The sequence below is a fragment of the Balaenoptera ricei genome, chromosome 3 (assembly GCF_028023285.1).
Source record: "Balaenoptera ricei isolate mBalRic1 chromosome 3, mBalRic1.hap2, whole genome shotgun sequence".
NCBI classification, from domain to species: domain Eukaryota; kingdom Metazoa; phylum Chordata; class Mammalia; order Artiodactyla; family Balaenopteridae; genus Balaenoptera; species Balaenoptera ricei.
Window position 1 is genome coordinate 123,149,936 of NC_082641.1, and position 13,587 is coordinate 123,163,522.

Below are 13,587 nucleotides of genomic sequence, written 5' to 3' on the forward strand. Positions count from 1 at the left end.
AACAAATTGAAGAATAAAAACCATATGATCATCTCAGTAGATGCAGAAAAAGCTTTTGACAAAATTCAAAACCCATTTATGATAAAAACCCTCCAGAAAGTAGGGACAGAGAGAACTTACCTCAACATAATAAAGGCCATATATGACAAACCCACAGCGAGCATCATCCTCAATGGTGAAAAACTGAAACCATTTCCACTAAGATCAGGAACAAGACAAGGTTGCCCACTCTCACCACTATTATTTAACATTGTTTTGGAAGTTTTAGCCACAGCAATCAGAGAAGAAAAAGAAATAAAAGGAACCCAAATCGGAAAAGAAGAAGTAAAGCTGTCACTGTTTGCAGATGACAGGATACTATACATAGAGAATCCTAAAGATGCTATCAGAAAACTACTAGAGCTAATCAATGAATTTGGTAAAGTCGCAGGATACAAAATTACTGCACAGAAATCCCTCACATTCCTTTATACTAATGATGAAAAATGTGAAAGTGAAATTACGGAAACACTCCCATTTACCATTGCAACAAAAAGAATAAAATACCTAGGAATAAACCTACCTAAGGAGACAAAAGACCTGTATGCAGAAAAGTATAAGACACTGATGAAAGAAATGAAAGATGATAAAAACAGATGGAGAGATATATACCATGTTCTCGGATTGGAAGAATCAACATTGTGAAAATGACTATACCACCCAAAGCAATCTACAGATTCAATGCAATCCCTATCAAACTACCAATGGCATTTTTCACAGAACTAGAACAAAAAATTTCACAGTTTGTATGGAAACACAAAAGACCCCGAATAGCCAAAGCAATCTTGAGAAAGAAAAACAGAGCTGGAGGAATCAGGCTCCCTGACTTCAGACAATACTACAAAGCTACAGTAATCAAGACAGTATGGTACTGGCACAAAAACAGAAATACAGATCAATGGAACAGGATAGAAAGCCCAGAGATAAACCCGCGCACATATGGTCACCTTATCTTTGATAAAGGAAGCAAGAGTATACAATGGAGAAAAGACAGTCTCTTCAATAAGTGGTGCTGGGAAAACTGGACAGCTACATGTAAAAGAATGAAATTAGAACACTCCCTAATGCCATACACAAAAATAAACTCAAAATGGATTAAAGACCTAAATGTAAGGCCAGACACTGTAAAAGTCTTAGAGGAAAACATAGGAGAACACTCTATGACATAAATCACAGCAAGATCCTTTTTGACCCACCTCCTAGAGAAATGGAAATAAAAATAAAAATAAACAAATGGGACCTAGTGAAACTTAAAAACTTTTGCACAGCAAAGGAAACCATAAACAAGACGAAAAGACAACCCTCAGAATGGGAGAAGCTATTTGCAAATGAAGCAACTGACAAAGGATTAATCTCCAAAATTTACAAGCAGCTCATGCAGCTCAATATCAAAAAAACAAAAAACCCAATCCAAAAGTGAGCAGAAGACCTAAATAGACATTTCTCCAAATAAGATATACAGATTGCCAACTAACACATGAAAGAATGCTCAACATCATCAGTCATTAGAGAAATGCAAATCAAAACTACAATGAGATATCATCTCACACCGGTCAGAATGGCCATCATCAAAAAATCTACAAACAATAAATGCTGGAGAGGGTGCGGAGAAAAGGGAACCCTCTTGAACTGTTGGTGGGAATGTAAATTGGATACAGCCACTATGGAGAACAGTATGGAGGTTCCTTAAAAAACTAAAATAGAACTACCATACCACCCAGCAATCCCACTACTGGGCATATACCCTGAGAAAACCATAATTCAAAAAGAGTCATGTACCACAATGTTCACTGCAGCTCTGGTTACAATAGCCAGGACATGGAAGCAACCTAAGTGTCCATCGACAGATGAATGGATAAAGAAGATGTGGCACATATATACAATGGAATATTACTCAGCCATAAAAGAAACGAAATTGAGTTATTTGTAGTGAGGTGGATGGACCTAGAATCTGTCATACAGAGTGAAGAAAGTCAGAAAGAGAAAAACAAATACCGTATGCTAACACATATATATGGAATCTAAAAAAAAAAAAAAAAGTGGTCATGAAGAACCTAGGGGCAGGATGGGAATAAAGACACAGACCTACTAGAGAATGGACTTGAGGACACAGGGAGGGGCACGGGTAAGCTGGGATGAAGTGAGAGAGTGGCATGGACATATATACACTACCAAATGTAAAATAGATAGCTAGTGGGAAGCAGCCACATAGCACAGGGAGATCAGCTCAGTGCTTTGTGACCACCTAGAGGGGTGGGATAGGGAGGGTGGGAGGGAGAGAGACGCAAGAGGGAAGAGATATGGGGATATATGTATATGTATAGCTGATTCACTTTGTTATAAAGCAGAAACTAACACCCATTGTAAAGCAATTATACTCCAATAAAGATGTTACAAAATTTTAAAAAATTAAAAAGTCTAGAAGCAAACACAAAAGAGTAAGAAATTAATAAGGTTATCTTGGACTGTAATGTTTCAGAGGGCAGAAATCATGACTTTTCATTCTGAAAAATGTAAAATAGTGCACTCCTTTCCCCACTTCCAAGAGTAAATGCCTGTATCCTACTCTACATAATAAGCAAAGCACAGGACTTCCCTTGCAGTCCAGTGGTTAAGACTCAGTGCTCCCAATGCAGGGGACTGGGGTTCAATCCCTGGTCGGAAAGATCCCACAGGCCACGTGGCACAGCCAAATAAATAAATAAATAAATATAAACAAAGCACATTCCCATGAGAGCTGACTTCCGATTTTTTATTTCAGATTAAAATTCATTTTTCTATTCTCTGATTTGTCCCAAGTGTCCCAAGGCCAAGCTGTGCATCGCCCCCCAGCATCTCTGACTCTGGAAACCCAGTCAGTTCCTCAGAGCACTGCGCATGACAGTCCTGGGTCTACAGCAGCCGTGGTCATAGCAGGAGCCAAGAAGAGAGCCCCAAATCCATGAGAATTCAGTCCATGCCAAACGCTTGCACTGACCCCTGCATGCTATGCTCTCCAGCGCTTCAATCTCACTCTGGAACGAAAAGAGAAGTGTTCCTACTCCCATGATGCTCGAACTGAGGAGCTCATACCCCCAGAGATGGTGAACCAGGGGAATGCAAAATCACGACGTGGAACATCTCCCCGCAGCGTAATGGAAATAACCATAAACACTGTTTCTGTATTAAAATAGTACATGCTTAGGATCAGAATCAAAAGTCATGTGAATTTTCAAGACGATGAGGATGATAACAATTAAAGTCACGATGTTGAGCACTAACATTTACTGACCACTACGGGCAGGTGCTGCTCGAAGCTCTCTGCGTGTACGAACTCATTTGATTCCCACAACAGCCCTCCAAGGTAGGGATATCATCCCCATCACACAGATGAGCACACTGAGGCTTAGAGAAGAGAAATAAATTGTGCAAGGGCACATAATTTTAGTTTCAGAGGTGGTTTCTAACCCCAGAATCTAGTCAGTTACTGTGACACAGGACAGGAGAGACCCTGCACAGGCCTGGAGGAGCCAGGCTGGCTGTGGAATGAAGTAGATCTGTGTTTTGGACAAACGAGTCAGGTATGGAAAGACAAGAGACTGTGAGGCTGCCTTAGTTCCTGGTTCCTGTCCCTTGGGAGGCCCAATGACTGGTGGTACAGAGATATCCCTGTATTCACTTGCTGTAGTATAAGTGTTTATCACTTCCAAAGCATAACAAAGACAATGGGAAGGGGAAAACCAGTGTGCAGTGGTCCTTCTTACTATACTCTAGGGGTGTTCGTGTCCAGGTGCCCATCCCTCTCCCATGCAGCCCATGTGTTTCAGAGGGAAGGGATCCCACCCCAGCTCTACGGGCAGATCCTGACTGGTGAGGGCCAGTCAGCCGGTATCAGCCTCTGATCACTCTTACTGGTTCACGAGGGAGCAGGTGATCGAGGCTGACTCAAAGAGATTCAGGGAGAGGCCTTTTCCCTCTTGGTTGGGATGGGTTCTCTCACTCTCACAGGTCTCTTTCCCTCACTAAATGAGGACAAAGATGCATGCTACCCTAGTTGCTGCTGGCAGCCATGAGTTAAACAAACTTGAAAAAAAAAATTGGATACACAGGGAAAGGTGGAGCCAAAAGAAGAACAACTATGAAACTGTACCCCACTTGGTTATGAGATAATAGAGCTCCTTACTAAGAGGAAGGACAGTGTCATTGCCAGCAGCATAGATTCTGGAGCCATACCACCTGGGGTTTGAATCTGACTCTGACACTTACTGGCCATCTTAGCTAGTATAAGTTACTTAACTTCTCTAAGCCTCAAGTTGTACAATGGGTATACTAATAGTTCCAACCTCATAGGGTTGCTATGAGAATTAAATGAATTTTTATATATAAACTCATATATACACAAGTACATACATATATCAAGCACTTAGAACAGAGCCTGGCACAGAGTAAACGTATATAAGTGATGGCTGGAATCACCTGAGTCAGGGTGTCTGTAATTTGCTGTGGAAGGCGGCCTGATGGGTATAGGAGAAGGGACAGAACAGGCATAGGAGGACGTCTCTGAGGCATGGAGTGCCAAGCTGCACTCTGGAAAAATCGAGATGAGTGCGAAACATCACATCACTCTAGCTTCTGAAAAGGATGTAAACTCCATTCCATAAAAACTGCAGGGAAAAAATGTCCAATGAAGTTAATAAAGGAAGAAAGCATATTAGAAATACCCAATTGTGTGATACACAGACAGAGGAAGACCAAAGGAGCTCTTGCCCAAGAAGGTGCCGCAACTGCAGAGACATCAGCAGAAAGCCATAACTGGATCTATGTAAAGAGATACAGGTCAAGGCTTGGCCAGATTCTACGGGAAACCCATTTCAGGCCATCTCTGAACTGAGCCGACAGGCCACGCACAGGGACAGAATGACATCTGGTTTCCCGTCACACATCCGCACCTGCTAACCAACACACAGCTTGAAGGTCTAATTTTAGACTCAGCAGCCGTGACAGCATTTTTTTTTTTTTTCTTTAAAAAAAGATGGTCCATATTTCATCTTCTGGGTGCAGTGGATAGCCCTTACTCTCACATTCCCTGCAAAGGACGGGAATGGAAATAATAACGGGTCCTTTCTTTCATGTCCCCCCAAGATTACCCACTCATTTAGAATGTCTGCCTAAAATGCCTTTCTAAATCCATGTCAAGACCTAAGAAAACGTAAGTTTCCCAGAGCCTGAATCACAGCTGTCATTACATCATCCCCTGCTCAGAAACCTTTGTGTGACTGCTTGTTGCCAGAAGAACAAAACCCATTCTCCATAACCTGGAATCCAAAGCAACCTACAGTTTGAGATTAAGTCCATCCTTTAAAAATGTCCATATTCCTGCCTCACCACTTTGCTCAAGGTGGGGTCACATATTGGCTGGGCAACTTAGTGACCATCTCTCTTTGGGTAAGTTATCTAACCTTAGCTTCAAAACACCTCAGGTGAAGGATCTAGCTTTGACCTTGACATAATAGGAGTCAATAAATACTGGCCTGCTGTGTCAATCATTAATAAGAGAGTGTTTTGCAGAGGACAAGAACATAACAAACCAAAGAAAGGAAAAGGTGTAGTTGGTCAAACTCTTTTACAGAGGAATCTGGTAATATGTATCAAAATATAAAATGCACAAAACCTTTGAATTGACCCAGAAATCCCACCTGTCCCATCTACCTTAAAAGGTCATTGAATAAGTGAGGAAATATGTAATCATAGGGATTTCATCACAGCACTGTTTATAATAGCGAAAAATTCAGAAACAATCTAAATGCCATTAGGATTGGATCAAGAAAATTATGTAAACAGGCACTATTGTTAGATGATGAAAACTGCTTCTTTTTTCCCTGAATTTAGTGTTTTTTACAAGATACATGTAACATTTTTTCCAAAATCAGAATGACTATTTAAAAAATAATTTTTAAAAACACACAATGGAAAAAGGTCCTGCAGGAAGTTTTCCTGGATTCTCCAGGACAGTTATTATTTTACAAAGAACTGATGAAGGTTTAGTACTGCTTTTCAGACCAGCCGACAGCCCAGATAGCTGATAAAATGAGGCTGACATGAGGCATATGAAACGAAAGACTTCTGTGTTTTTTGCATAAAATCAGCCAATTCTGTCCTTTTACTACTTCTACAAAAAAAGGGGAAAAAAAAGCTCTATTCTTTACCCACAACTTTTATAGTTAATCCCAAACATCTATGTTCTATGTGAAGCTCTTGACATGAGGGAGACTAAGAAAAAAAAAGCTAGTGGGTGGTTCAGAGCAAGCCCACCTCAGACGCTAATAAGACTTGGCATTCATACTCACCCAGTGTGCTGCTGGAGCATTCTAGAATTATCACTATAGGACCAAAATTATGGGGAGCAGAAATGATTTGAACAAGTGATGGGGCTTCAGATGGATTTTAGATTTCTGATTTTTAGTTATTTGGGTTTGAGGGCTTTATTTCCCTTAAAATGACAGGTAAATAAAAATCTCAAACCATATAGAACAGAAAAACATACAGTCAATTATCCTCTGAAATCATAGTTCACAGCAATAATCACTATTAACATGTGGTACTTGTTATAGTTTGCTTTTGTTTGTAAACCTATTTCAAAGGAATTAATCATTTCTCACCCATTATACCGGCAAACATTAAAAAGTATGTTAATAGTAAGTCCTGGCAATATTGTAGGAAATGAGCTTTCATGTGCTGCTGATGAGAGTGTAAGTTAACTTATTAATATATTGGTGACAGAATCTGTATAAACTTAAAATATGCATGTCCTGAGAACCAGCCACATAACTTTCTTTTATTGAGGAATAATTCATATTCCATGAAATTCACCCCTTTAAGGTATACAGTTCAGTGGTTTTAGTATTTTCAGAGGTGTGCAACCATCAACACTAGTTCCAGGATATCTTCATCACCCCAAAGAGAAATTCCATACCCATCATCAGTTCACTCCCTCTTCTCCTGTCCTCCTTGCCCATGGCAACCACTAATCTACTTTCTGTCCCTATGGATCTGCCTGTTACGGACATTTCAAATCAACTGACTCAAACAATATATGGCCTTTTGTAACTGGCTTCTTTCACTGAAAACAGTGTGTTCAAGCTTCATCCATGTTGTAACATGAATCACTACTCCATTTCTTTTTATGGCTGAATAATATTCCACTGTATGGATATACCGCATTTGGTTATATATTCATCAGATGAAGGACATTTGGCTTGTTTCCACATTCTGCCTATTACGAATAATGGGGCTATGAACATTGCTGCAAATTTTTGTGGATTTTTTCAATACAACATAGAATTGCTGGGTCAAGTGGTAACTCTACATTTAACTATTTGAGGCACTGAAAAACCGTTTTCCACAGCAGCTGCACCATTTACATTCCCACCAGCAGTGTGCAAGGGTTCCAATTTCTCCACATCCTTTCCAACACTTGTTACTGTGTCTCTTTTTTATTATAGCCATCCTAGCAGGTTTGAAGTGGTATCTCAATGTGGTTTTAATTTGCATTTTCCTAAAGATGTTGAGCATCTTTTCATGTTCTTATTGGTCATCTGTATACCTTTTTGGATAAATATCTACTCAAATGCCTTGCCCATTTATTAATTGGGCTGTCTTTTTATTACTGAGTTGTAACAGTCCTTTATATATGCTGGATACTAAACCTTTATCAGATATACAGTTTGCAAATATTTTCTCCCATTTGTTGGGCTGTCTTTTCACCTTCTTGATAGTGTCCTTTGAAGCACCAAAGTTTTTCATTTTGATGAAGTCAATTTTACCTATTTTTCTCTTTTGTTGCTTGGGCTTTTGGTGTCATATCTAAGAAACTACCGACTAATCCAAGATCACATAGATTTACACCTATGCTTTTTCCTAAGAGTTTTATAGTCTTAACTCTTTCATTTAGTTCTTTGATCCATTTTGAGTTAATTTTGTATTTGGTGTGAGATAGAGGTCCATTTTCGTTCTTTTGAATGTGGATATCCAGTTGTGCCAGCACCATTTGTTGAAAAGAATACTCTTTCCTCATGGAATTATCTTGGCATACAGCTCTTTAAAATCTACATGAAGCGTTCTGTAGCTTGATTGTGGCAATGGTTACACAACTGTATATGTGTGTGTTTGCCAAAACTCACTGAATTGTACACTAAGAAGAATAAATTTTGTATGTAAATAATAACTCAATAAACCTGACAATTAAAAATTCTCCTTTAACATAATACTGTATGTCAACTATATTTCAATAATAAAATCAATTCTCCTTTAGAGAAACATTCACATATAGAATACACAAGGATCGTATGCTTCACAAATATTACAGTACTGCTTATATCTAAGAGTAACTAGAAACCATCTGAACATCTATCCAAAAAGAAAAAAAGCTAAATAGAATGTAGTATAATGATAGGATTGAACACTATGCAGCAGTTCAAAGGAATAAACTAGATTTTATGGACATCAAATGGATAAAGTTTAGAAACATTCTACTAAACGAAAAAGATAAGTGCACAATGATTTACACAGAATGAAAGCATGTATGTAAAAAAGATAATCAAAACCATACTATACAGGTTCTATGAGTATCTAAAGGTATCTCTTAAAGGTCTGGAAGAATACTCAATACACTGATAACACTCACTGCCTCTGGAGAAGGCAAAAAGGCACCAATTGGATAGGACAGTCAGAAAGGAGTTGAGCTGTCATTTTTCCCCCAAAGGGAAATCTATTTATTGATTACTTGTGTGATTAAAAATTAATAGTATATAATTTATGTGAGTTGTAAACAGAGGTTATAAGTATGGAATCATAGCTTTTTAATATGCGTGCTCATTTGTGCTTCCCCGCACCCAACCTACATGCACACACACACACACACACACACACACACACACAGAGGTGATCTTACCAATTTGGATTTTCCATACTTTCCCGGAAGACAGACTCTTCCTTCATGGATGCATATTGTGTCCATGTAAGGCAGTGACTCCTTATAGCCATGTTCCTTTCCTGCGGATTGAACCATGATTCCTCTTCTAACTGGACATTAGGTACCTTTAAAATGTTCACCTGTCCAAAAGACGGAAGATGGCTTTCTGAATTTAGGAAGAACAAGCTACATAAGGACTGTGTCCAGAGTTGCTTTTAGTCTTGGGGAATTAAGAGGACAAGTGATCCTGATATATGGATGATGGCACACCAATGGCTGTAAGTCCTTGATAATCAAACATACTATGACCTTACTAAATGCTGGTAAGGACATGCAAATGGCCAAGGATTTATGCAGCCTGTATAGTCCCTGGCCTGATTTCCCTAACTGCTAAACACTAAGCAAAGTATCAGCCTCCTTCGTGTCTCCTCTAGGGCTGGTTATGGCTTTCTTAAATTGACGGATTCTAATTGGGCCCACTTACGGGCTCACATGCAGGACAATATCAGATAAAATATGTTCTTCATTTTAAACTCTGCCCAATATCTAGAAATGTATGCTTTCCTAGGTGGAGGAAACATGGAAAGCTACAAAGGCAAAATTGTACAAGTCAGGGTGTCCTTAAATTATTTAAGAATGGAGATACCAGACAAAGTTGAATGCCTTTTTAAATAATAGATGCAAAGCATGTATACAGGGCAAAGGCAGGGTACACACTCTGTGGAAAAAGCCTGCAATAATTTGCTGCACATACTGCAACATGTTATTATCTGGAAAATAAAAGAAAGTTCATTTTCATTGTCATATCAGCCTTCTTTCCACTAAAGAAAGCAACAGAGTCTTAATCCATGATAAGAAAGTGATGGAAGCTGCCATGTTTTCTACACACAGCACAGCAAAGCAATTTGCAAGCTAAGCGGCAGGAGCCCCGCTGGGTTTTATATCACACACAGGATCACTTCCAGGTTGAAAAGACTGAGACATTTTTAAAAGTGCACAGCAAGACACTCTCCTCTATTTCCTAATGATTCTAAAAGGACTCTTATCAATAATCCCTCTACGGTTAAAGCAACGTGATTAAAAATTTCACTCACCTTTTTCCAACAATCACCAGAGTGCTCATGGATTTCAAAGAGAGAAAACAATTTGCTATCATGAAGATTTCATCATCAATACCATTACTTTACAGAAACACACACACAAAAAGACTTACAGAGGGTGCTGAAAACACTATACTCCCAAAACCATTCTCACTGACAGTAAAATGGAAACTGAAGCTTTTCCTTACTGAAGATTACGCTTAATATTTACCATCTGCCCACTTCTGATCTTTCTTACCTAAGAGTCATATCTAACCATGGACAGATTAGAAAAGATGGCCACTTCATGCAAAATGTCCAAAGTATCTTTTAAAATAATTGTAGCCCATCTCTATGTACACTAAGTGCCCTCCACAAGAGAGACAAAACAGACAGGAAAAAAACTATCTCTGGTAACATCTGTCAAAACTGAGGTTGGATAGGAGACAGGTTTCTTCCTTTGAAGGGCTCTGAGGTAGGAGAACTGGGGAAGTTCCAACACTCCTTCACATCAGAAAATGCTATCTCTTTCCATGACTATTTGGAAAACACCCAGCGTTACACCAAATCTGATTAAATTTTGAAATGAATTTACCTTCCTTAAAATTTCTGGAACCACATTCTGACAGACTGCAATCCTCTTTCTATAGATGATCCCTGTTGACACATCTAGAAACAGAAAATTTTCACACTCAAAAAAAACTGAAGGAAATGTATTCTTGTTTTAATGTCAATAAAACTTTTAATGTCAATCTCAATTTTCTATATGTAGAATTCCCAAAGAAAATATTTAACTCAAAACCCAGCATCCCTGACCACTTTTCTGGGCCAAATCCCTCCAAATATCTGTGAGCAAGGAATAAGGATAAAATAGCTAGCCACTCACACTGCACATTCTAAATTCAAGGACAAAAGAATCGTAAATCGTTCACTGCTCTGGACTATCAATGTCAACGCTCCAATGGCCATGGCCAATGAGCCTCCTGCTCAGCTCCAACGAAGAGAACGTTTTAACAAAACAATGGAGAATCTGATTCTGCCACCTTCTGCACCAAACGTGTTTTCAAGCACAGGTTTCTGGCTACAAACTTAAACCTATTATTAATTATATTGGGCATACTCTTCTCTCGTAGGGGAGCAGACCCCCCCCCCCCCACCGTGGCTGGAACTATTCTGTTTTGGAACGAAGTTTACAGAATAGCACTAGGGACATAAAAAAAACACACAATAAATGTGAGTTGAGAAAAAAAGGAAACCAAATCAGAGAAAAATATAAACTCTGAAGTGTTGTCTTTTGCTCGGTGAATTACTGTGACTCAGCCATGTTCCTACAGTTTCTCAAAGCTCTGGCTATAACAGCCCTGAACCTTGGTGCAAACACCCTGAGTGCCCAGAAGTTGTTGGTAGGGTGAGAAATTGGTTCATCTCCTCTGCCCACTGGCATGCCTCTGGCCATCTCATCCAACGTCTGCAGCACATGTAGTGAAAATGGATGAGCCACTCCCGGAGGCAAAGAAGCCCCTGTCAGTGGTAGAAATTATAATTAACCACTTAGGAATATGCACATTGTTCTATCATTTGATCTTCTCAACAACCTAAAGGCAGGTTGTTATTATTTTCCCATTTAACAGATGAAGAAATAGAGGCTCCAAGAAGTTAGGTCATGTATAGATAGTAACAAAATCAGGACCTGAAATCAGACTTTTCTAATGCCATATAAAACCTTTCTCCTACGAGTGCAGGTACCTGAGAAAATGGCTTTTAATCATATTTACAGAGTTATGGAAGTGCAGGAAATACCCTCGCAAAGACAGTTCTCTCTTCACCAAGCAGAGAGAAGGCCTCAGAGTCACGAAATGAGCATCTCATACATTTTCTCAGAAGGTTCAAGAGCATGGTAGACCGAGCCTGGGTGTCTCCAAAGGTTTACACATTGATGATGTGCATCATTATAGCTTCCATCATTGCCAGCTCTCGAGTTCAAACACTGACAGTGAAAACGCTTCTACCGGAGGAGATGTATGTGAATGACAGAGAACAGGAAAGACTCCTACACTCCAGTCCAAGGATCAGTAAACATCTTCTGTAAAGCGCCAGATGGTAAATATTAATATTTTAGGTTTTGTGGGCCATACAGTCTCTGTTACCACAACTCTATTGTTGTGATAAGGAAGTAGGCACAGATAATACATAAACAAATGGGCATAGCTGTGTGCCAATAAAACTTTATTTACAACAGGCAACACAAGCATAATTTGTCAAGCCCTACTCTAGTCAATACTGAACCGTATTGTTAAGCAGTTTTGATTCCATAATCCAATCATTTTACAGTCACATCTCATATACATGCTATGAGTCATATCTATTTTGCCATCTGTAAAATGATACATGAATATATCAAGAGGCATAGCCATGTGACCTCATTGTTCTGAGGATTAAGTTAATAAAAGTAAGAGTGCCTGGCACACACTAAGTGTTCAAAAATGTAAACTGTCACAGCTGTCATCAATTCTTAATGGAGAAAGTGACAAGAGCATAAGGCAAGCCTTCTACTGTGGGAAATGCCGGGTGCTCTTTTCTATCAGTCGCCTCAAATACAGAATTATACCTGTTAATATACCTGTTTAAAATATAACAGGCCATACACACACACAAAGACACACACATCTTTACAAAGATCACTAGCACTTACCTTTTTTTTCCTCCACAATTTTTACAGAGATGACATTTTTATCCATGGGGTTTGGATACTAAATGAAAACACAAAGAAAAATTACCATTCTTTTTTTTACAAAGTGAATTACTTCATAGCAACCAGTTATTTGCAGAAACAGTAAATATTATCCAAGCAATCTCTAAGGCCAGTTTTCAATCAAGAGTCTTAATTTTACTAGTTCGGAATAGGTAAGTGAGATGCTGTCATCAACTGGACCTGTATGAAACCAGGAGAAACCTTCTTTGGAGTCAACCTAGCTCTGGATGGAGGGGGAGGTTAGGGTAAGCTAATTAATAAATAATACTATTAATGTTGAACCAGCCTTACATAAATCAAGCGTGTTCTTTGTACGAGGCACTGTGTTGAATGCTTTACTTGCATGATCTTTTTTAAAATCAGCCTCTCTGTTGTGACTGGGTCATGGGATATCATTATCCCATCTTTCAGAAACTAAATGGAAACTAAATAAAATCAGAAAGCTTAGGGTCACCCAGCTGGTTAGTGGTAGAGCCACAAAATTAAATCAGGCCTAGTATCAATACATAGTGAATTCCTTCACTATTGCCTGGTGGCTGGGTCAGCATCCCAGGAGTATAATCACAGAAGGAGTCTATGCCAGGTGCTCGATAGTTTATTTATGTATATAAGTGTATGGCTGAGTCACTTTGCTGTACAGAAGAAACTGGCACAGCACTGTAAATCAACTATATTTCAATAAGGAAAAAAATGCAAAAAAAAAAGTTTATTTATTGATTAAATTCCCCTGAAACACAATTTCATGTTAATAAAAAGCTGATAGGGCT

At 39.0% G+C, this 13,587-nt stretch overlaps 1 protein-coding gene across 6 annotated transcripts in view; it reads right to left on the bottom strand.

Moving 5' to 3' along the window:
* PRELID2 (PRELI domain containing 2) overlaps positions 1-13,587 on the bottom strand; it is a 598,497-nt gene that overhangs the window by 572,126 nt on the left and 12,784 nt on the right. For 4 of the 6 annotated variants that reach the window (XR_009502406.1, XM_059917387.1, XM_059917385.1 and 1 more), the window contains 4 exons: positions 12,761-12,818; positions 10,664-10,737; positions 10,084-10,107; positions 8,969-9,129 (listed from right to left, as the gene is read on the bottom strand). Coding sequence is in view for 5 of the 6 variants with exons in the window: in XM_059917387.1 (XP_059773370.1) it covers positions 8,969-9,129; positions 10,084-10,107; positions 10,664-10,737; positions 12,761-12,818 (317 nt within the window). In the remaining variant the exon portion in view is untranslated. The remainder of the gene's footprint in view (positions 1-8,968; positions 9,130-10,083; positions 10,108-10,663; positions 10,738-12,760; positions 12,819-13,587) is intronic. The other 2 variants (XM_059917388.1, XM_059917386.1) reach the window with 1 other exon arrangement.